The sequence below is a fragment of the Motacilla alba genome, chromosome 4 (assembly GCF_015832195.1).
Source record: "Motacilla alba alba isolate MOTALB_02 chromosome 4, Motacilla_alba_V1.0_pri, whole genome shotgun sequence".
Taxonomy (NCBI): Eukaryota; Metazoa; Chordata; class Aves; order Passeriformes; family Motacillidae; genus Motacilla; species Motacilla alba.
Window position 1 is genome coordinate 11,788,177 of NC_052019.1, and position 23,070 is coordinate 11,811,246.

At 38.1% G+C, this 23,070-nt stretch overlaps 1 protein-coding gene across 9 annotated transcripts in view; it reads left to right on the top strand.

Moving 5' to 3' along the window:
* The window catches only part of PPP2R2C (protein phosphatase 2 regulatory subunit Bgamma), a 193,767-nt gene that overhangs the window by 69,725 nt on the left and 100,972 nt on the right, over positions 1–23,070 (top strand). For 2 of the 9 annotated variants that reach the window (XM_038134255.1, XM_038134261.1), the window contains exon 2: positions 8,450–8,541. The exons of 5 other annotated variants lie outside the window; for them this stretch is intronic. In XM_038134255.1, coding sequence (XP_037990183.1) covers positions 8,503–8,541 — 39 coding nt within the window. In that variant the 5' untranslated portion in view covers positions 8,450–8,502. Of the gene's footprint in view, positions 1–2,828; positions 2,868–8,449; positions 8,542–23,070 lie in introns of those variants that run through there. 2 more of the 9 variants (XM_038134258.1, XM_038134257.1) reach the window with 2 other exon arrangements.

The window sequence follows — 23,070 nt, forward strand, 5'->3', positions numbered from 1 at the left end:
AAAAACAGTAACTTCACTAATTTACATATCCTGGACAAGGAACTTGTTAAAGTCTTGTCTTTTAGCTTGTAAGTGGTGGTTCTTGTGAGTTTATCTAAAGAGTAAGTTTTTTTCTGTTCCTTGTTTTGTGCCCTGATGGAACACAGAAAGATTTTCCTTTTTTTCAAGACCTGCTTTTATTGATGGAGGCATGAGCAGAGTTTATTGAAAGAGTTCAATAGCAGCACATCAGGCTAAAGTAGAGATGGGGTGAAACACCTGTTCATCATAATAGCTCTTAAAAGCAGTTGTCCAACAGTTCCTGTTAATATTTCTTCAAATAAAAACCCCAGAGCTCATCTCTTCAGCTATGGGCCTACTCAGATAATTTCCATGGATTTCCATTTCTATTTTCAAAACTAACTGCTTTAAAAACTGTCCACTTTTTATGTTGTGTTTCTGTAAAATAACTGATTACTCATGCCTATATCAGATATTTACAACAATTACTGTGATACAAGGCATGAGCTATAATTTATCTGTATTTAACATCTTTTAACTCACAGACAGCTGTCAGACTGGCTATCAGATAGTCTTTTTCCCCAGACTGATTCTCAGATCCAGTAAGACCACACTTGAAGAACTGAAAGGAGGCTACTTTGATCAGTTCCTATAGGTCAGAATGTGGGCTGATTTTAAAATACATCTGTTCCCCTAGACAGCTGACATGTGGTCAAGACTGGAAATTATGTAAGAGAACATGAATATTTTTGGACTAAATATCTCACAGGAATAATTAACATTTTCCCCTGGTTCACACAGCCTTCTACCCAGGCAACAGATGGGTAACCTTAACTCTTAAACCTAATGGTCTGTCTTGAAGTTCCTTTTCATGTGCTTCTGGTATGTGTCTTCATAATGCTGAAGTTCCTTTGATTTCCTTTTGGCCACTTTCCAGAACATCTTTTAATTCCTTTTGTGAAATTTCCGTGCCAGCTTTAATTCCTGCCCGAAGGCAACTGTTGCATCTCTCTTCAAACAGGACCCTAAAGCTTTAAATTCTCAGATTTTCTCTCTCTGTAAGTAATATTCCCTGCTCAGACTTCAGAGACATCAAGAATATGTAGATCCAAGCACTGCTGGGGAGAGAAATAAGGACACAGAATCCCTTCCTTGACTACAGTTATTCTGCTTCCATTTGCTGCTTGACTAGATTGCAGCGATACTTGGCTTTTTTCATCAGTACTTGCTACTGTTTGAGTTCCAGGAATCTTTATTTTAAAAAAGGGGAGTCCAGCCAAAACCACAACTCATTTGGTGCTCTTTGCCAAGTTCTTTCTGCTCTCTGTATGTAAATTCCGTTGAATCTTGTGAGGGCAAGACCTGGAAGTGTCTCTTAGTACTATTCTTTTACTGTCATTAAAAGACACAGATGTGACTCAAAATCATGTTGGACCTGATTAATTGATCTGTAGATGACCCTCAGGTGCAGGGGGTGGTCTTTTTTAAATTGGAAGAGTCCCTTCTTCTGCATCATTTTACTCAAACTGAGTTTTTGGGGTGGAAGTCTGGCAGCCTTCTTGGGTAAGATCCCAGTTAAATATATTAGTATCAACAGACCTGGCTGAAGGACAGGGTTAGGATTTTATCCTGTTATGATAAGGGAAAAGCTAATGGCATTTTCTCTTTGTTATTACTCACCCCTGAAGGCGAGGGTGGCTGAGGTTCTTGTTAATAGATCTCTTGCAGCAGATTGGAATGAAATGACACTGAATGACTGTTTTTTTTAATATATATTATTGATGTAGTTATGTAGGGACTATTTTAGAATAATGGGCTTGCCTTGGAAAGGAGGTATGCAGCCATTTTGCTTATTATCTATCTGCAGTAATATAACAGTACAAAAGTATAAAGAGACCACTTCAGAAAATACATAAGGGACAGAAAGAATGAGAAGAAAAGGATAAGATTAGATAGTGGAAAGATATCACCACCCATCTAGCAAGGAGACTTGATTGTTGTTATTTGGTGTCTGTTGGTTGACACAAAGCACAAAGTTCAGTGGGTTAATAAATGTTCAGGTTTATATCAGACATCTCTCCCTTATTGGGGGGGTTAGTTTTACACTGTCTGGTGTAACACTGTGGATCACATGCAGTCCTCTGGTGGAAGGCCCCAAAAATTAGGCAGGGGGCACTCTGGGGTGTTTGATGGTTTATGACACCTTCAAAGACACAACAGCTGCCTCTCATGACAGAGTGGTTGAGCCACTTGTGCCCCATCAGAAGGAACGAAAGCCTTCAGGCCTGTGTGTGACTGCTCTGGTCCTTCCCCAGTGAGAAGTTGTACAACTGGGCCTGTTATCTAAGGGTGATAAAAAGCATTATCTGACCTCTGCTTCTTATCTGCCTTCTCCCTCACATGGCTCAAACCCCTTCTTGTGGCCTCTGCTGGTGGGTGCTCACCCCCTCTGCCCCTGGGTTGGGACCTTGCAAACCCAACCTCGGCAAAGGCTGGTTGTGTTTGCAACCTTGCTGCTCTTGCAAATGGTTGGTTGAGTCACTAACCATTAACAGTTCTGTCTCTCACGCCATCCTGGTACAGAAATGGTAGTGACTAAATAACAGAAATTTTTATTTTTATTTCATTTTATTTTTTTACTCTAGTAAATTTTAAAAAACTGAAATGTACTACCTAGGTTTGTTGGGACATTAAGGTTACTCTACATGTTTCTATTAAACAACAACTTCATCTTTAATATCCTGACAGGTTTTTAACAGCCTTTGTGTAATTGTAATTTAGTATCTAATGAAGTCTATGGAGAACCTGCCACTGGCTGGAGCGGGATTGGATCCAGGCTTTGCATGGCTGTACTCTATGTACATGTTGTAAGTCCAGAAAAATATATGTATGTATATACAAACCACATATTTTGTTTGTGTTTTGAGTCATGATTTTAATCTTATAGAATCATAGAATGGCTTGGGTTGGAAGAGACCTTAAAGATGTCTTCCACTAGACCATGTTGCTCAAAGCCCCATCCAACCTGGCCTTTCAAGGAAGATACACAGCTTCTCTGGGCAACCTCTTCCAGTGTCTCACCTCCACATCTATTCTGCATCTGTAACATCTATTCATCTGTCTTAGTCTCTGCATCTGTTTGTGCTAACTACTTTGTACAGTAATCTTAGTTACTTTTGTCTTCAGTACTACATAGTATAGTGTGGGGATGTGGTTTATAACCCCTGGCACTGGAAGAGTTTTTTTTGCAGAGTTTATCTCAGTGCTCACCAAAAACCTTTCTGGAAACTGAGTGTGCTAAATCTTCAGAGATTCAACACTGTTGCTGGCTTTGTTTTTAGGACAGCAGTAGGTAAAAATGAAAATGTGGCTGAACTCCATCTACCATATTCAGAATTGTTAGAATCTACAAAGCTTACATTTTCCTACTACTGTCAGGAAATGTAAGTACATTCTGCAATTTAGCACAAAAAATTTCTGGGAGCTAAAATTATGTGGATTTGGTTCTTTTCTTAGGATTTACTGCAGTTCTGTTCCTCAGTAAACCATATGCTGGCCTTTAACCAAAGGAACAGATTTTCTGTAGCTACTGTAGATATTTAGTTATCATTTTGTTCACCTGCATAATGAGTTAGGAAATCTACTTGGAAATTCTCATACATAATATGATTTATTAAATTTAAGGTTAAAATCAGGGTTAAAAATATCCAGTTGAATACTGTGACCTTAATACTGTCTTTGCAAGTTTCCTTAGGAGCTTAATGCATTCAGATTTATACTAACTTGAGTACAACCCATTTATTTTTCTTTGACCCTTTTGTCTGCTGTATGATTTACTCATGCTGCATATTGTTTTCTTTTAAATACTGTTAAGTCTTTGCTTGAAGCAAAACTGCTTTCCAGATTTTCTCTTGGAGTAATTTGCTCCAGGCTACTTTTTAACTTTCTGAAATGTAAAGTAGTTGCAGTTCAGGTTTTAATTGTATGTCTTTTTCTCCTTTTCAAGAATATGATGCCTGGACACATCACTTTGTTATTTAAAGGGCTGATAAATGTGTCTAAGTTATATTAATTTATGTGGCAATGGAATTCAAATTAATGCTAACCAGAAAATCTTTAAATGCATGAGTAGTATGAAAGGTATAATTAAATCTCTCTGAAAAAAAAATACAGGATACTTCATGAATGTCAGTAACATAGTTTTAGCCCTTAAATAATCTTTCTTTGCTAGAGATAATTTTAGGGTTGTGTCTACTAGAACCTTAAAAATGTGTGTCTTAAGAAAACAGTAATTTTTTCCCTTCATTTGTCCATTTGGGTTGGTGCTAATTTGTTGGGTCCATATTTTCCTCCTAAATTATGCTTTTACAGATTCCAGAAAGTTCACAGTGTCATAATGAGAGAGAGGAGTTTTTGAGCTGTGTGCAGAACATTTAGGTAAACACTTAAGCTGACAAGGAGACTTTCTGTAGCTGGTGATTCCTGTTAAGAACATCCCAGAGTTCCTTGGTTGAGGACAGACCTGAAAAATTAACCCACTGTAAAGGAGCAGACTATGGCTGAAGAATTTGCACAGTTGAATTTTTTGGAAGAAAAACTGTGTGCCGCATGCGGAATTACTCACTTCAATTAATCAGTCTTAAAAAAATGGTTAACTTCATCATAACTTGGTTCAGTCACTTGTGGAAGAACATTGAACTCTTGCTCACTGCTCAACATGTAGCCCCATTAGGGGTGAGTGGAGCATGATTTCCCTTTATTCTGGTCACTTTCTTCCTCGTGTTGGGCCAGCATGGTTTGCTGATATCAGGCCACTGTTGGCTCTTTGACCTAGCATCCAGGATGACCACAGGTCCTTTCCAGACAGTTGCTTTCCCGCCAGATGTCTGGAGCTCTTCTGCTCCTAGTGCAGAATTTTGCACTTGTTGATGAACCTCCTGAAGTTACTCAGAGTTGATATAGATTTTTTTTTTGGCCATTTCTTGCCTTCCCTGTTTGTCACTTGGAAGTGAAGCACTGAGTTTTTAATGTTAGTTATCAGTGTGGATGTTTTAGATGTCTTGCAGTCCACAGTGCACAGTGAATATACCCTAAGCTTGGCTGGCATCAGAGTGAATTTTCTGTATGTTTTTTCGTGAATCAGTGTATGTTTTTGGTTACCACCAGCTGCCAAGATTGTTTGAAGTACACCAAACAGCCTTAGGCATTTCTGCTTCAAGAAAGACTTGGTTCTTTTCTTAGTGAGAAAGATGGCATTTTAATCTGATAACTCAAATAGCAATGGTGGAAATTATATTTAGTGTGCAGTGGACTTGAAAGAAATCAATATTCTTTTTAGCTTGCATTAAAAGAAAAATAGAAAATCATAGGATCTTAGCAAAACCATACCATGTAGTATATTGAAACTGCCATTTTCCTTTCTCTGTGGAGACTATTGATCAAAGTTCAAGTACCAGCAGTATCCTTTCTGGATGTTGGGATTTAAGTATGGGCTCTGTAACAGTGATGGCTGACATGATTCAGCTGTAGGTTTTATTTTATTTCACCAGCTGTAAGTTGGTTGGAGAAACCCAGGTTGGGACTACAGTCCTCTCACACCTGCAGGGAATGGAAAAGGTTATGTTCAAGCACCACCTGAATGTTGTCACTTGGGAATCCACTGCTGCAGCCACAGATGCATGGATTCATTCATGTAAAGGCCCATAAAATGTACTGCTCACCATTTCTTTGTCCAAGTCTTGGAGACTGAAAGGTGGGAAAGGTGTGGTTTCTTCATTTTTCAAAGAGAAGATGAACTGTAGAAAAATCAATTATTTCTATAGGACTCACAGGAAAATTCCTGGTGGAAGTGATAAGTCAGTCTGGGAGTTCTATTAGTTCTTATATGCATGACAGATTCTACATAAGATTTAACCATGGAGGGAGAAGAGGTATTCTAGCTTGGATTTGGTGGCAGGATGCATATTTGTCCTAAAAATAGCTTTCTGTCATGGAAGAACTTTCTTTTTGAATTGGACTAATCTCTGGAATGTATCTTCCTTGAGACAAAGTTGTTCTCTTCTTTTATTCCATGAATTACTCTCCCAGACAGTGAAAGTGATCCTACCTAGTAGAAATATCCCATATGGTTAAAAATGCCTCTTGAAGGGCTTGGTGTACATAGGTCAATGTAGACTGCTGGAGAACAGTAATTTGTGGATGATGTAAGCAAAGGAAAGGCTCTTTGAAGCAGTTAATGCATAAGGTGTTTGTTTTTGAACATTTAAGACTTGTTTCTGAAATAAATGTATGGTGCCCTCAAAGTGTGAAAACCATGGCATGGATATCTTTGTAGATTACTAAAATAAGGAAACCAAAATCCACACTGTGACCAATTCAGCTCTTGCTTTCAATTGTAGAGGTTCCCCCCCTCACAGTTTTACCATTTCCCAGTTTGCATTTCAGGGAGAGTAGATGTATTAGAAGTTCTAGTCCTTTCAATTATTATTAGAAGATATTGCCAAATATTTCAAAGTATTTGAAATCTTTTCTCTGGAGACCTTATCAGTGCTATCAATGCATTGTTACTGTAATATCTAGATTATCCATGTGTCATGACCTTCTGGGGACTCTGACAGAGCTTTAGGCAACATATAAAACCTAAGGTTGTCAGCTTCTTTTAGTTTTGCTTCTTTCTGATATTCATTGTTTTTATCACACGAAGAAGAAGAGCAGATTTACTAAAATTCCTGTTAATGATGAAAATAATCAGTCTCTTAGAAGGTGAACCGGACACTGATCTGTAGTGCCCAGAACAGAATTAATCAATCATATTTATTTGAGCCAACCTGCTGTATCTTATTTTATATTTAAATATACTGTATTTATTAAATATGGTATTATATGTGTGACCAGTTGTTATTATTTCTCTTGGAGATTTCTTTTTAAATATTTTGGCAAAGTCTGTTTATAGTCATAGCTTATAAATAGCTACAATTATACTCCAATTAGCAGATATTGAGAGACAAAATGTTTCATTGTTTTGAATGGGTGAGTATGTTTGAAACTGGGAACTTCGGAGAAAAACAGTATGTAATTGCAAACTAAAAAAAAAAAAAGAAGAAAACAGGCTGTCTGGCATTTTTTAAAGGAAGTGATTGATGCAGGAGTCTGTTTTGCCCAAATAGGAAGTGAACAATTCTATTTACCCCTACATTTACTCTTCAGTTGAAGTAATAGATGCAATACATGTGTGTGGGGGTTTTTGGGGTTATTTTTTTTTCCCTTAGTAGAGTTTTTCTGCCATATTATAATCATGTTCTCCTTGTCTTGCTTTCCATGCTTTTCTGCAGTTCTGAATTATGTATAAACCTCACGTTTGTGAGGCTTTGTCTTGTCTTTCAATTCACTTGCAAGATTAACGTTGCTGTTGACCAAAGTTAAGCAAATGCAATGAAGGCTGATATTTTTCCAATTAATTATTGGAAATGGTTCCTGCCTGTGAACATCAGTATTCAGTGCACACTCATACCAGAAAAATGTGGTTGGTCATTAGCTTCCAGTCCTTGGTGTCTAAACTTGACATTTTCTCAAAAAAACTCCCAAAACATCACAGCACTCCTGAAAGATACAGGGATCGCTTTTGGAACAAACACACTTGTTTTAGTTGGGCTTTAAAGAGTTGGTTTGGAAATTGAAAAACATTGCATTCATCACCACTCTCAAAAGAATGATTTATTCATGTGTTTCAGAGTTATTTTTGTCTCTCTCTAATGGACTGCACTTTGAGATATACAGATCATTTGAATGTATCATACTAAAAACTGGTGGCTGAAAACTGTTGTCCCAGCTGGAAACCATGAAAACTGTGGAAAGTTTCCTTTTCTCCTTTAAAAAAGAAAAAGGTCTTTGTTAAGATTGATTCTTGTGGTAAGCCTATGTAGATTTATGTGGAAGTAAAATAAAGTGTCTCTATGGAATGGGTTGGATGAGAGAAGCAAAATAACTGGTTCCTCTGTTAGGTAATTCATATAGTGATGGTTACTGTAAAGGAAATATATAAAGAGCAGAAAACTGCCATTTTGAAAAGGGGGCAGAAGGAAGAGCTACTCAATGGTTATTTGTTCATGTCAGAGTTGAGAGTTTATTTTAAATATTATTTCCTTACTTATTTTATTTAGGCTGTCTAGTTATGTTGGTTCTCAATGACCATATCTCAGCTTGCTGCATAGGTAACTGGCAAGAGCATCATCAGCTCATGAACCAAAGAATCCAGCTTGCTGCAAACAGAGCTCCATGCAAGATGTGAAAGTAATCCAAATACTTCTGTGGGAACTGGGAGTTCTTCACCACACCCCAAAATGTGCTTGCTCAAATCAGGCATTTTCAAATTAATTTCTTTTTCCGTCACTTGTAATGTGGAAGGTGCTGTCTGACAGCCCTGGAAATTAAGTCCTCTATTTCTCCACAGGACAGGTATAGCAAGGGCAGCAGCAATGCAAGCTTCCCCACACTGTCCTGCCAATGCTCCTCAGCCCAGTTCTGAAGAAGTCACTTCTGGAGGTGAGTGGGTGGAAGAGTCTCTGTGTGTGCAGAGGCTGCTGCAGGGCAGTGGTTCCTGCAGGATGGGCTGTTGGATGGAGGCTGGCCCCTTGTCTTGAGTGAGCCACCAGCCTTTAACAGATACCAGTTCATGTGTCATAAAGCGGCGTGGGCTGGATTCGTTGAGGTTGCGTTATTCTGCTTGACTGTTGTCACATTTTGATATTTCTTTGTGGCTGATGGCACCTGTACATTTTTTTTCTTCTTTTTGCACTGTTTTGTTGTTAAAGGCTTTGTCAATGCTTTATGTACACGTCTTGGAAATGGCATGTGAATAACTGAATGCAGCCTGGTTGCAAATGTGGCACAGAAAAGCAGTTACTGGTGGCAGCCGTGTGTGCAAGAGGAGCTGTAGGGCACTAGACCAAGAGGCATGCTTTGAAATGCACCAGAAATTGATAAGAAAGTGTATGTTGGTTCCCAGTATCTAAATGAACAATTAGGTTTCTGTTGTAAAGCCATATCTTAACCATTTCTCTTTACATAATTACTATGTAATTTAGATATTAACATCAATTAAGCTGGTAAACTAATGCTCTTTTTTAGATTATTTTACAATTAATGAAATCTGCCTATCTAAAACTAGACATGCAACATTCTACACTATATGAAAATAAAGAGGATGTATTGCAGTTGCAATAGACAGTAGTCATCCAAACCAGAAATATGTGAGAAATTATGCGAGAGGAATTAATGACTGATGTGGGTTTTCAGAACAACAATAAAGAGTGCTTACCACTTCAGCAAATTAATTCCCCTGTACGTTCCTGGAGTTACTTAAGCACTACATACTTCAAATACAGTGGGAAGTATTCTGTTTTCAGCCAAATTTACATCTCTTCAACACAGAAATAAATCTGAGAAAATGGGAAACAAAGGCTTAGCAAGGCTGTTAGGTCATGGTGAATTACTTTTCTAGTTTCAAATGCTGTGTGAAGGATTTGCAATGCCTTGATTGTAATTTGTAGTTGAGGCCCTTAAGTCTGTTTAACTCTGTTTCTATGGCTGTTTGTAAACAGGAGTGATAACAAGAGACTATAGTACAATTCAATAATTGTATAAATGCAGCATTGTTCCTGTCTGTTTCCATGAGATCGTAGAGTAAGAAGAGTTAATTTTCCTAGTCAAAATAGGCTTCCTGAAGGGATTTCTTAATTTTTTAACTTTAAAGGATATGAATCAGAATAGTATTCATTTCATATACAGCTAAAACAGTTCCTGACTTTTAATTTTTTAAAAAAATTCTCAGGTAAAAGGGACTATGGACTTCTCTTCACAATTAAAATTAATGACCAAGTCCTGTTGAGAAGTCATTTAAGACTGATCCATAAAGTAGAAAACAGTTTGAGGATCCTTGTCATGAGAATACACAGCATTAGTACATTTGCTAATAAGTCACCTTATTTACTGTTTGTATGGTACCAGTAAATCATATGGATTTGAATTTTTTCCAGCTCTTTTGAATGCAGTGTGGAGTGCTAATCTCTTACTGATGCTGACAAAGCTGTAGAGAGGTCCAGAGTTGGCCTGCCTCACACCTAAAGCCCAGAATTTCATCTCAAACCTCCCTCTCTGCCATGTAAACCTTTGAAGATAATGATATATCTTATCACAATGAAACCTTTTTTATAATAGACATTATTTTAAATTCAAGTCCAAAAAAAACACATTTTCAGGATGAGCACAGGAGTGGTCATAGAGACTGTTTTCTTCACACAGTATTTATTCAGACCACATATTCATCTGTCTCTGCATCTGCTTTCTGTAAATACTAATTAATACAGAGTCTGATTTTTTTTCTGCATGTTTACATTGAACAGTGGTGATCTAAAGTAGCACATGTGTAAACCAGCATATGGCCCAGAGCATCCAGAGCTCCCTCATCCTGCAGTCCTAACTTACACAAATCTGTTGTTTCTACTGAGACTGCTTACATGGGAAGAGGCTTTGCACTACATTCATAGTTACAGATCCTGATCTTAAAAGCTTCAACAATAACTTTATCAACCTGTCTTTACCTCCAGTTATATCCTAGTCATGTACAGTCTCTCAGAGCTTCTGCCCAGGGACTGGGAGTGGAGGAAGGTTAAACCAGTCTTTCAAGAATGTATATAAATATTTTCCTGAAGATGCAGTAAATTGGTTTGAGGCTTCAGGCTCAATTTACAAACTCTTTCTTTCACCAACCACTAGATAACAGGGTTTAAGGGACATAGTCCGAATTTTGAATCAAGTGTCAGAAACAGAGGCTGCAAAACAAGGAATAAGAAACACTTTAGGTTCACATTGAATGATGTGTGGTCTTTGCACAGTTGGGAAACCTTCATGCTAAAATGTTCCTTTTTTGACTTTCTATCTGTGAAGATAATATAGATCTGTGTTTATAATAGATTCAGCAAGGATTTTGCTTATTCCCAGTCTTCTGGAGATACTTCTTGAAAAGCATTTCCCTAGCAGGTTTGAAGTGAAGTACATAGGTCTGTTTGTAATGATCTGGAAGGAACTGCGTAATCTTAGATTGTTCAAAAAGAAGTGTTTATTTGAGGCACCTAGAAATTACTGAGAAAAAGCAGGAGGAAATGCCTTCTAATCAAAGCTTTGTGCCACTGGCATGTGTAAGTAAAAGGGAGACTGAATACCAAAGCTCTCAGAAGTGAAATGTCATTGCTCAATTATCAGGCTGTGCAACTGGTTTCACAGACTTATCACATAGTTATCACAGGCTTCTATCATGTTATTGTTTAGAATTATTGGGACTGTAGGAAGGAATTTGTCACTTGTCTCTCTAGGTTTCATGAAGGACTGTTTTTACTGTCCATTAGTCTTCAGGTTCACAGTTTTAGTCCCGCGGTTTTTGTGACAAGATACCATTAGCAATGAACAGCTGCATAACAGAGGATATGAAAAATGCTTGGTTTAAAATTTGTTTAGTATTCTCCAGCAATGCTATGGCATCTGTAAAAGTTTAAGTGTTGCCACACATGGAACTCATTGCAGAACCATTGCTGTGAGCTCTTACAGGGCAGGGAATACATTTTTCTGTGCACACAAAGCCAGCCCTCTCTACTTCTTTGGATATTCTGGTGATGCAGGTAATGCGTATTTATAGCAGACTTAGTGCAAGGCAAAAACAAGCAAATAGTCCCTAAAGTCCCACAATGACAATTTCACCCATTTAATTATTTTCATTTGAGTGCCTAGAAAATGTAGGCCTACTGAAATTGCTTTTGAGAGTGTCACCTTTAATCTTGTAGCAGAGTATTCGAACCCAGATGTTGAAAACAGTAACACAAAAAAATGCTCCTTACACAGGATGAGACACGCAGACAAAAAATGAAAAGGTGATACAGAATGTAAATCCTCTTGCAGGAGCCTTATGAGAATGCCATCTGGTTATCATAATGACAATACAGGTAACCATCATTCTCTGCATTCCATAAAATCCTGACTCACAAATGAGCTGACTTTTCACAAAGTCAAGCTGTAAGATTGACTACAAAATGCCATGGTGTTTGGTTTTGTCACTCTTCAATTCCTAGGAAGCCTGATACCTAGCAGCTCAAGAGCATTGAGGCTGATGAAATCTAAATTTTCCATAAGTTTTTTCTACTTTAATATGCAGCAAATGAAAAAAATAGCAGAGTAAATACTGAGACTCTAGAATTATGAGATTTTCTGGGGTAAAAGGAAGGTTTGTTTGCAGTTAAATACTGTTTGCAGTTGCTTTCTCAGGCTCATCTACTGTACATTTGGAGTTGATAGTGAATTTTGCCTGCACTTAAATGGCTGTTGTGCCAGGAGGCTGTGGATTTTTGAATGTTTTCTTTTGCTTGATCAAATACTCTAGACTCTTACAGGGAGATGAAGCAAATTAGGAAATATGTTCTTTTATAAAAAACACTTAAGAACATGCTTCAGGAAAAAGAGAACCTAATTTGTTTTAAAGGACAGATGCATCTTAAAAGGCACTTAAATTTTAATCAATCCCTTAATTTTTATTAATCTCTGATGAAAAAATACCTCTGTGATTAAAATCCCAGGAAATTGATTTGAACTTACAAGCTGAGTTGTTAGATGGAATTTAGAGGTTTTGCTGTATCAATCTATCAGATCCTATCTGTGTGTTAAGTGCTGAATGACCTTGTGCCATTTATATTGCTCTGTGGTTTGTCAAAAGAAAAAGAGCTTAATTTGGTAATTAAGTAGGAGAGAATGAAAAAATGTATTCTGGCAGTTTGTGACCAGGTTGGGAGAGCCATGTCCTGTTTGTTCTTTATGTTGGAAGCAGCGGAGGTAACTTAAGAATTACATTTATTCTGGATAGCAATTGCTTTTTTAAAATATTTTTTTTTAATTCTGAGTTGGTTTTTTTTGGGGTTTTTTTTTTGTTTTTTTTTTTTTTTTTTGCTTGTGTTTACACCAACATTGTTGGTTTTTGAGAAAGGAATTTCTGTGCTAGTTCTGGACTGAAGGCTGCCTGTTTATGTCAGGTAGAGCACAATGGGGCAGTGTTCTTTAAACTCCAGAACTATGAAAAAACATTCAGAAGAGTTGATGTGTAATTGAAAAGGAAAGTTTAATCGTAAATAGGTTTTTGGCATTGTGTTTCTCTTAGGATTTTGGGTAGGTATTATTTTTGTTTATATTAATTGAGGTTTGGCTGCCATATTCTGAATGGTTGGGAAGAGTTCGAAGGTCTGTTTGGAAGTAATTGATGCAGTGTTGTCTCCTGTCCCACTCCTGCCTGGTGGCTGATGTATTGTGCTGTCCCCAGTGGTGCAGGGGATACTGGGAGACCTTTGGGAGCCCTGTAGGGTGGGTGCTGCTAGATTGATGCTGATGCTGCTGCTTCTTTCCCTCCCCCAGCTTTCTTCTGCATCTCCCTCCCCATAAAATATCCTCTTGGCTAAATGCTTGTGCAGAAGAAAACTGATGTTCTGGCCTGTGTACTTTGCCTTTCCTGGTTTTACAGCTGGCAGTGCAGTGACTGTGACAAGTGCATTGTGAGTTTGCTGCTTCTACCCTTGAACCTGTTAGTAAGTGTACAGGGATTTCTTGTGTGGTGTAATCTTTGTTGGGGATAGTGCAAGTGTGTGTTTTCTTGTAACTTGGATTGGAATCTGACAGAAGTTCTGAGCATAACTCATGCTGATTTTGAGCTGAGCACTTCACAAAGTAAGGAAGCTGGGAAGCAAATTGAGTTGAGCCTTGCTAGCAAGTAACAACATTTTTTAATCTGTAGCGCTGCTGGTTTCACACTGATGGAGATCATTATTTTCTAGTACCTTCCTCATGATGGTGTTTTTCTTCCTAATATTTATACTCTTTGCTGATGCTGTTAGCTTGCTTACATAGAGTCTGTGTGCTGAAACTGCTTAGAGATGAGGCTGTGTCATAGAGATCTATTCCACACATTGATCCTGCCCTTGACTTGCCTTCACAGGAACAGGATGTGAATGAAAAAAATGCTACTGTGTTAAATGTTAAGTACAGAAAATCTCCTCTCTGTTCTCAGCATCAGTACTGTAGTATTGATGTGCAAAAGAAACAGCTGAACTGAGGTTTTCAGGCTGTAGAACTGCATGGAAATGGGAGTGGAGGAATGTCTGATACCAACAAATCAGGAAAAACCATCATAAAACCAACCTAAAGCCTCTTCCATCCTGGAGAGATTTATAGACAGTGTCAGCAAGGACACTGACTGGGGCTTACAGGTTAGCTTAGAATTTTCCTTGCAGAAGAGGAACTTGTGTGAACATTGAACATTGTCTATAGACAGTGTGTCACCAGTGCCACTGTCCTTCATCTGGACAGCCGAATATGCCTCTCTCTTTCTCTCTTTCTCTCTTTCTCTCTTTCTCTCTTTCTCTCTTTCTCTCTTTCTCTCTTTCTCTCTTTCTCTCTTTCTCTCTTTCTCTCTTTCTCTCTTTCTCTCTTTCCATGAGCCAAGTAAACATAAAACCTAAACTGAAGATTTGATGATAGGGAAGAACCTCTGTTGCTCACTCTTTTAAAAGATCTGGTACTGTGCTAGAGGACAGAGAGCACTCTGGTGTAAAATCACAACATTTCACTGAAGTCAGTATTGCTAATTTCAAGTGAAGGTTTCCATGGGCTGTGTCTAAGACCAAGTATAATCTAGATGTTAGATGTCACTTAAAAGTATGTGATGAATAGTGGGATAGAGACAGAGATGCATGGTGGGAGGGAAGAGAAGGCTTTAATAGGAAAACTGTAGGGTGTGCTCATTTATGATCACCATACTCTTTGTCCAGTACCATAGAGGGAGAAAATCCTAATCATGCCAAGAGCTGAACAGCTGTTGCCCTTCTATGCAAGCGGATGCCTTCAAGGGTGCATTTACAGAAAAACAGAACTGGGAGTGTGGAATGGGTACATGTAACAGGACAGGCTAAGCCAATTAATCTCTAGCTTTGCAATACGTACATATATGTAAAGGGTGTGTATCTATGTATTTGTAGTATATGGGTTGTTTTTCCTCAAATTAGAAGAAGGTTTTTCATTTAATTTTAAATGTTTTCTCTTTGATCTGCTCCTTTAAATCTGATTGAGAGAAACAGAATGTTCTTTTATTAGAATATAAGCAGCTCTGCTGGGCACTTCCATTTTGAATGCTTTGGGATTGTTATGTGTTTTTATAGTAATAAGTTAAATAAATAGACCTGTATCAGCAATTTTGAGGATATGAGCTTAGTGTGAAAACATCTGTTGTATATATTTGTTGTGTCCTCCTGCCATTCCAATAGGCCTTTTGAGATGTATCCTTTCAGTATAGTTATCCTGCAGTGCTTGATAATGCTGACCATGGTTCCGTGATGACAAACATAATATTTTGAAGATATTTCTAGAAGATAAATTTATAAAAGATAAATTCTTTTATCTGTTCAGCTTTTATCTTCTCTTTCCATGTAGCTTCTCTGTGTCTCTTCTGGTGAAGTGCTTCTATTTTGAGGACTCCACAGAAGAAAAAACTGGTATACTGACATCTTAAATATTGCTTGTGGTAGCTTCTACTGTTTGAAGTTTTTGAGGATAGGGAAGGACTTGGCAGTACCTGAATGTGCACATGAATGACTTCCTCCCCCTGCCCACCCCCACTGTTCTAGCTGGCAGATGGTCCTTGAAGGACTTTTGCCAGCAAGTGCAAGTCAGACTAGCCCCCAGGAGTGACTGATACCAGGCAGCCTTTCCCACTTGCTGAGCTCAGCAGAACAAGACTGCCAGTGAACCTGACCTATAATTTTCAAAGTTATTTCATATTTTTTGTCTCAGAAATCACAGTAGCGACAGAACAGAGTGTTTAGCTCCCCATGAGAGTTGTCAAACATAACCAAATATGAAATTAAATGATTGTAACAAAATAAATGCCTGGAAGAGTGAGTTTCCAGTCTTAATGCAGCAATAACAGAAGTACCTTTTAAAGCATAAGCTTTACATACTTTTTTTTGTTCAAAACGTTTCCTTCTGAAAAAAAGCACAATTAAGACAGTTTTGCAGGTTGGGACAATCTACAGGATGCCACTAAATGTTACTCTGTAGCATCACTTTCACTGCTGTAATAGTTTTGTATAGAACTGTTGTGGTTTCACCCCCTCTGGCAGCCAAAACTCAGGCAGCTAATTGCTCGCTCCCCCACCAGCAGGATCAGGGAAAGAATTTAGAATAAAAGCTGGAAAACTCATGGGTTGAGATGAAGACAGGTTAATAGGGAAAGCAAAAGCTGCTCACATAAGCAAAGCAAGGAATTAATTCACCACTTCCCATGGGCAGGCAGGTATTCAGCCATCTCCGGGAGAGCAGGGCCCATCACCTGTAACAGCGACTTGGGAAGACAAACATAATCACTCCAAATTTCCCCCCCCCTTCCTCTTTTTCCCCCTCACTTTATGGACTGAGCATGGTGTCACATGGTCTGGGATATCCCTTTGGTCAGTTTGGGTTACTTGTCCTGGCTGAGTCTCCTCTCAACTTCCCATGCACCTCCCACCCCCATCTTTGCCAGCCTGGCCATATACCAAAAGCAGAAAAGGCCTGGCTCTTCGTAAGTGCTGTTCAGCAATAACAAAAACATTTCTAGGTTATCACCTTGTGTTCAGCACAAATCTAAAGTATAGCCCCATAATAGCCACTCTGGAGAAAATTACCCCAGCCAAAATCAGCACATTAACCCAGATTTAACCAGCAAATATGTATTTAATAATTAATGGCTTCTTTTTGTGTAAAATAATGGGACTTCATTTTGTGGATGAGAAGTCGTCTTTTGTATTAATTCTTTTCTAATTCATATTTCTCATTCCTTTTTAGTTGTTCCAAATCCTCCCCTGAACACTTGTTCTCCTCTTGACCTCTAACACTGTGGATTAAAAAAAAAAAAAAAAAAAACTCCAGATGGTTCACTTCATAGAATGAGGGCACCTTTATTTGTAAAGCATTTACATGAGTTAAAAATCCAGCAAAGAAAATAAACTGCCTTAATTAGTGCTCCTTAAAAATTATGTCTGCAGTTTCAGACAGCTGTGATTGTGGTGTGGCATTGGATAAGCATCTCCCAGAGCTCCCGCAGGCTGTCAGAGCTAACTGGGCTACCCAGGCCTGAAGAGCTTGAAACACACTTCTGTCTCACACTGGTATGTACCCCATACCTTCTGGTCTCTGTTGTAATTGCTGCAGTAGCAGGTGGCTTTCTGCAGCTTTGCAGAAGTGGGGTTTGGTATCTGGTCATCAGTGAGTGGTTACAGAGCATAGCAGAGGTCTGGCCCCTCGTGGACCACAGCAGGTCTTTTTGTAATCTTGTGATGAGCATCCTTCAAACTGCAGAATTCCAGTCTGAATTCTAGGACTTCCTCTATCTATGACCAGACTTGGAAGAAATGCTGGAGATAAAGAAGAGATTATTTTACAGAATTGCTGGTGAAACTACTGCTCTTAGTCACATTTGATATGGTTATATTTATAATTGCAATGTATCAGAACTGATGGGCGACTAAAGTTTTTTTTCTTTGAAAAAGGTTCTTCTTCCTTTGTACCAACCATAAAAAACCCTAACCTCAAGAATAAAGATTTCCATGGTATCAGATGCATATCCTGCTTGTTCTTTAAACTGTGATAGCATGGAGTCACTAGGCACAGCTGGTTCCATAAACACAGAGGGAGGTGGTTTCTGCCCAGAGGAATGTAGTGTTAAGTATAAGACAAGAAAGAGACAGTGTGAGGATATGTTAAAACAGGGGGAACATGAGGTCATGATGACTGGTCAGCACAAGAAGCAGCTGTAATAGGAACCTGGCTGCCAAGTGTCTTTATTTTATGGTAATCCATTTGTTGCAGTGCCCTGAGGAATATGGTTTGTTTTAGCTGAGCTCCAGAGTGGAATGTGGATTGAGCTGATCATCCAGTCTCTGAAAACATTCTTCACATTGAAAGTATTCTTACGTTGCTCTTTGTCATTATTTTCTGCAAATAATGATGCAATAATAATAATGATAATAATTACCTCTGTAATAACTGAGCAACTCTACTCCTACTCAGATGTGTGACAGTGTCCTTGAATACCCTGGCACTCCACTGATTACTCAAAAAGACTTAAGATAAGCCAGAGAACTTTGCTAGTTACTGGTGAGCTATGAAAACATTTCAGCAAAATACATAGAAATGCACCTGAAGGTTCCTCAGAAATCTGCAATATAAATATGCAGAAAGAGAAAATTCATGGCAGTCATCTTCTTTGGAGAAACTCAGAGGGCTTCACATGGGTGACAGAGTCCATTTTAGTGTGAGTGGATTTGACATGAATGTTTTTATGTTTATTTAAGAGATATGTACAGTAAAATTCGTCACTGTGTTGTGTAGTTTGAATGTAATGCAGTAAATCTATAAGCCTTGTCATGAGGACCTGACATGCCTTAAGTGCTCTCTCTGTCCACAAATGGCCCTTTAGTGAGGTAAAGGACTGCTGATGCAAGGGTCAGGACAGAGTAAAGTGCTCTCCAAAGTGGCTTTTCTGCAAAGATGTTATTATCTTGTCTACTACCACATTCCAGGCAGACTCAGTCTCTCTCTCTCTGATAGAATTCTAAGCCATAACTGCTTTATAATCTATCCTCAGAGATTTTTTATGACTCTCTCAGTTACTCCTAGCTAAACTGTTTGAATTAAGTTCAGCTGGTCTCAGCAACAGATGTCAGGTATCACTAAATAATGAGGGGTCATGTAGGAGAGAGCCAAAAATATTCACTCATTCTGTAATCTTGACCAAATGAATCTTTTATTTGCTGCATGTTTTTCAAAATAGTTTTGTATTTTTAGTGTTAGTGAAGTACTGGGGTATATATAACATGAATATTGTTGTGGAATTTAGTAAAATTATATCGGGAATGTGTATTTTTCCAGTTTACTTTTAATTCATTTTCACCCAGTATTATTAAATTTAAAAATAAGAGAATTGCAAGTAGTGCCATTAATCAATATGTGCCCTGAACTGCAGAGCAAGTTAATTTTTATAGGAGGGCAAGCCCCTGTGTTTATAATAATCAAGTTCATTATCTTTTGAGCTTCCTGATTAAAGAAATTAGTCATTTATGCTGATACAAAGCCACTAGTGAATTCTTTGCTTTGTTTCACAAATATTAAATCTTAACTTGTTTTGTAAAGGTCCTTGGTTACAAACAGCTCCGCATTGTGATGTAAATTTGTTGCTTTGTTAGTGGGGAAGTAGTTTTCTGCCAGTGCAAATTCATACACCGAGCAACTCTCCTGCAGTTGGAACAACCTGCCTTTAAGGCTGGATGCTGCAAACCAGTGTCAAATGCCCGGTAGGACACAGCAGGTGGGGCTGGGCAGGGCCCTGGGTAACTGGTGCTGAGGGTCTCGGGTCAGTGAGGGGCTGCAGGCTGTGCAGCTGCTGGCTGGGCTTCCCCACTTGTGCTGGACAGCTGCCCATTCCCACAAACCAGTGGGGAGAGCTCTGGTGGGTGTCATTCGCAAAATATTTGGGAAGCTGAGAACTGAATGTGCTTTTATAGCTGCAGAACACCGCTGCTGCCTGCGGGGCTTCAGTTCAGAATGCCAGTGTCGCCCCAGCTAGGTATTTAAAAGGTCATTGCCAAGCAAAAATCAGTGCTTTAGAGAAAAGCATCATGAGGTTGTGTTTCTTCCTGCTCTTCTTTAGCTGTTGGCAAGAATAGTCTCTTCTGGGATAGGGTCAAATACAGCTTAGTTTTCAGTATGCAAACATTTGTGTTCCTCTGGAAAGTTTCTCTATTTCTAGGTATCAGTTCTGACCAATATGTACTTGGCATCATATTTGTAAAACTTGCCCTTACACTGGAATAGATTGACACATTGAGGACAGAAGTTCAGAAGTCTCCTAAGTTGTTTTGTGGATTTTAATTAGGTGTGCCTATGCTCACAGGTACAATGAAGCAGGATGAGCCTGATAATTTCAGTGTAAGTCTAGGTTTTCTTCTGAATATCAAGTGTTACAGGACTTCCGAAAATGTAACATTAGAAAGCACCTAGGGACCTCGACTGCAACTCTTAGTTAAAGAAAAGAAGTCTTTTCTGCTTTGGTTTCTTTGTACAATTCCAAGCCACGAGTAATTGTAAGCCTCCAAATTATTTCTTTTCATATTAGATTACATCCTTTAGGGTTAAAATAAGGGAAACCTTTCCAGCAGTTACTTTGGTCACCTGCTGTGCCAACTAATAATGCCATGCTAATCTCAAAAGGACTGTCAGTCACAGTCACATTTGAATTTCAGTGTTTCAGGAAGGAGACAATCAAGGGAGGGAAATTAGCTGAACTAGCACTATGTTGTACTACTTGATTTTAAAATCTACAGTCAATCAAATACATCCAGAATGGAAGGTGTGTTTTTAAGGAGGTACAGATTTGTTTACAGGATTTTTTGGTGAATTTTAATGGTGCAATATTAATAAGGAGACAGTACTATAGGTTCTTTTTTTCTTTTAGCATACACTCCAGTGAGAAGTAAGTAATTTTATATGGGGTGAGGATTTGAGAGGTTCAGCTTGTAGAAGAGGGTAATTGTGACTAAGTGCAGGTTAACACATGAGCTCTGGCATTTGTTTTCCTGTTGTTAGTGATGAAACACTGCACAATGTTCACAGGGAAGCTTAAATGTGCTTTAGAGAGAGAATTTTCATATGCTAGGACAAAGAAAATAGTTATTTTCAGAGATTGCTAATCATTCTGGCATTTTCCACACTAAAAAAAAAAAAAGATCGGTTACGAGAAGTTGTCTAAAAGGATGAACATTGTAATTTAAAAAGAAAATAGGTTCTAGTGGCTGTTCACCACCTGGATATTAATGTAGGCAATTACCAGGTCTTGCCTTTCAAACATTATTATGTTAGAGCAAGAAAAAAGCCTATATTGTATTTTATATGACCTTTCTAATACTATATATACACATATAGATTTGTGTTATTTGTCTCTAATTCACCAAATGTTTCTTATGTGTGGCTCAAGGCATTTATTTATTGCAAGGCTTCAAGCTGTGGTAAGCAAGGTCATAGATTAAGAATTGATTTCCACAGTTGCTCTAGCATACAAACTAAATTTCTCTTGGTTGGTTATAAAAACTACAGCTGGGTATAAATTCAGCTTTTCAACACTGTCTTGAAAATTAATGTTAAAAAAATGAAAAAATACTCTGCAGGTATTGCATGTTTCATTTAGACTTTCAGCTAAAACTTAAGGAAAACAAATTGGTTTTGTGTTGCAAACGACTAAGTAAAACTATGCCAATAATAAAGGTTTTTTTTAAATTTCACTTGTTTTTTCTTGTAATGACTTTATTTTTTAAATTCAGATTTTCTGTACAAATCGTGTTTCTGATCTTCCATCAAATCGTGTTTTGATCAATATCTTGATTAATTCTTTTTTTTACTATGTGCTTCTAGAGCCATTGCTAATTGCAGTAGGAATGTGGGTTTCAAAATTAAATATAACTTATTTTCTTTGGAAACAGACAGACCTAGAAGAAATAGAAAAATCCTGCTGTTTCATTAGCATTGTCTCTAATGTGAAGCGCATGACTTTTTAACTGAAGACTGTATTTAGACTGAACTGAAAATTCCCCTCATCAAGGAGATGTGTCCTGGAGGTGTTTTTATGGTTTTCTTTGTGGATTGTCGTGTTGGGCTTTGCTTTTAAGATGTGCTTTGTGTTGGTAACAGTAGAGGGGCTTAACTGTATGCAGAAATCAATTTGTGTAAATGTCAAGTTCACTCTTTCGTGAGTGTTTGCAGCAATACACAGATTCCTACTGATTACATAGTAAATCTCAAGTTGGAGAAATTGGCTTCTTACACACATCTTTAAAGAAAATATTTCTGATATAATATCCTGCCCTCTGTTATTGAATTACTGTGCCTAGAACAGAAACCATAATATGCAGTTTGTTTCCAGATCACTGTCAACATCATCAGGTGGCTTTAAAAAATACAAGCTTGGCCTCTGCTGTTTCTGCATGTGCCATAGCTGCTGTTTCTGCTGTTAACAGAGGAACCAAATTGCAAGATTGTTTTTCTGGGATTACAGAGGATATTGTGTTAGCTTGATGGGAATTGTTTTGCAGTGCACAGCCCTCACTTTACTTCATGGCACTGTCCCACAAGGGAGTGGTGTAGCAAAGGTTTTGTGGAACTCTGTTCTGCTAAAACAGTGGCTGAATTGCCAATGCTTTTGCACGTTAGTGCGTGAAGTAACTTTCTCACAGTGGTCGCAATATGCTTGTAAAGAAAAGCAGTTGGGAAGTGAAGTACTGTGTGATAGGAGCTGTAAAACAGTTTGGTGAGTAAAATAGGTAACAATTTGAAATGTAAACTTTATTAAGGAAAAAGTGTGTGGAAATGAAGTACCTCAGAAACCACTCCTCTTGCCAATTCAGATGGATATTTTTGAGGAAGGAAGTTGTGAAATTAATCTGATCCTTAATGATCTTTATTCCCTCCCTGAACTGTATTTTGCAGGATTAGAATAGTCAGATCTCCTTTCATGGCTGTCCCCAGCAAACTGCTTAGCACTTGACTGTATTTTGCAAAATTTTGAGTGGCGGCTTATTTTAATGTATTGGAAAGAGAGGATTTTGTCAGTTTTTAAAATGTCCATGTCTATAACAAACTTCCTTTTGACTTCATTGAGATTTCCATATGGAGATTCCTCAAAAAATGCAGCTTTGTGGTGAAATACAGTGAATCAATTCAACTCAGACTTTCTCAGAATAATAAAGTCTCACTGAAATACTTGTTAGGAAGGAATTACGATTATCAAGTCTGGTAGTCAGGGAGGCTTGTTGTTAGTGTGTTACTGCAGGACAACTCAAGCATGGTCATGCCTGACTGAATACAAGATTTATGCCCATTTCTAAATTGTAGATCTCTTTTTTTTTTAAAGAAAACTGAAATATGTATGAAGAATTTTGGACTGATTCATTAACTTTGAAT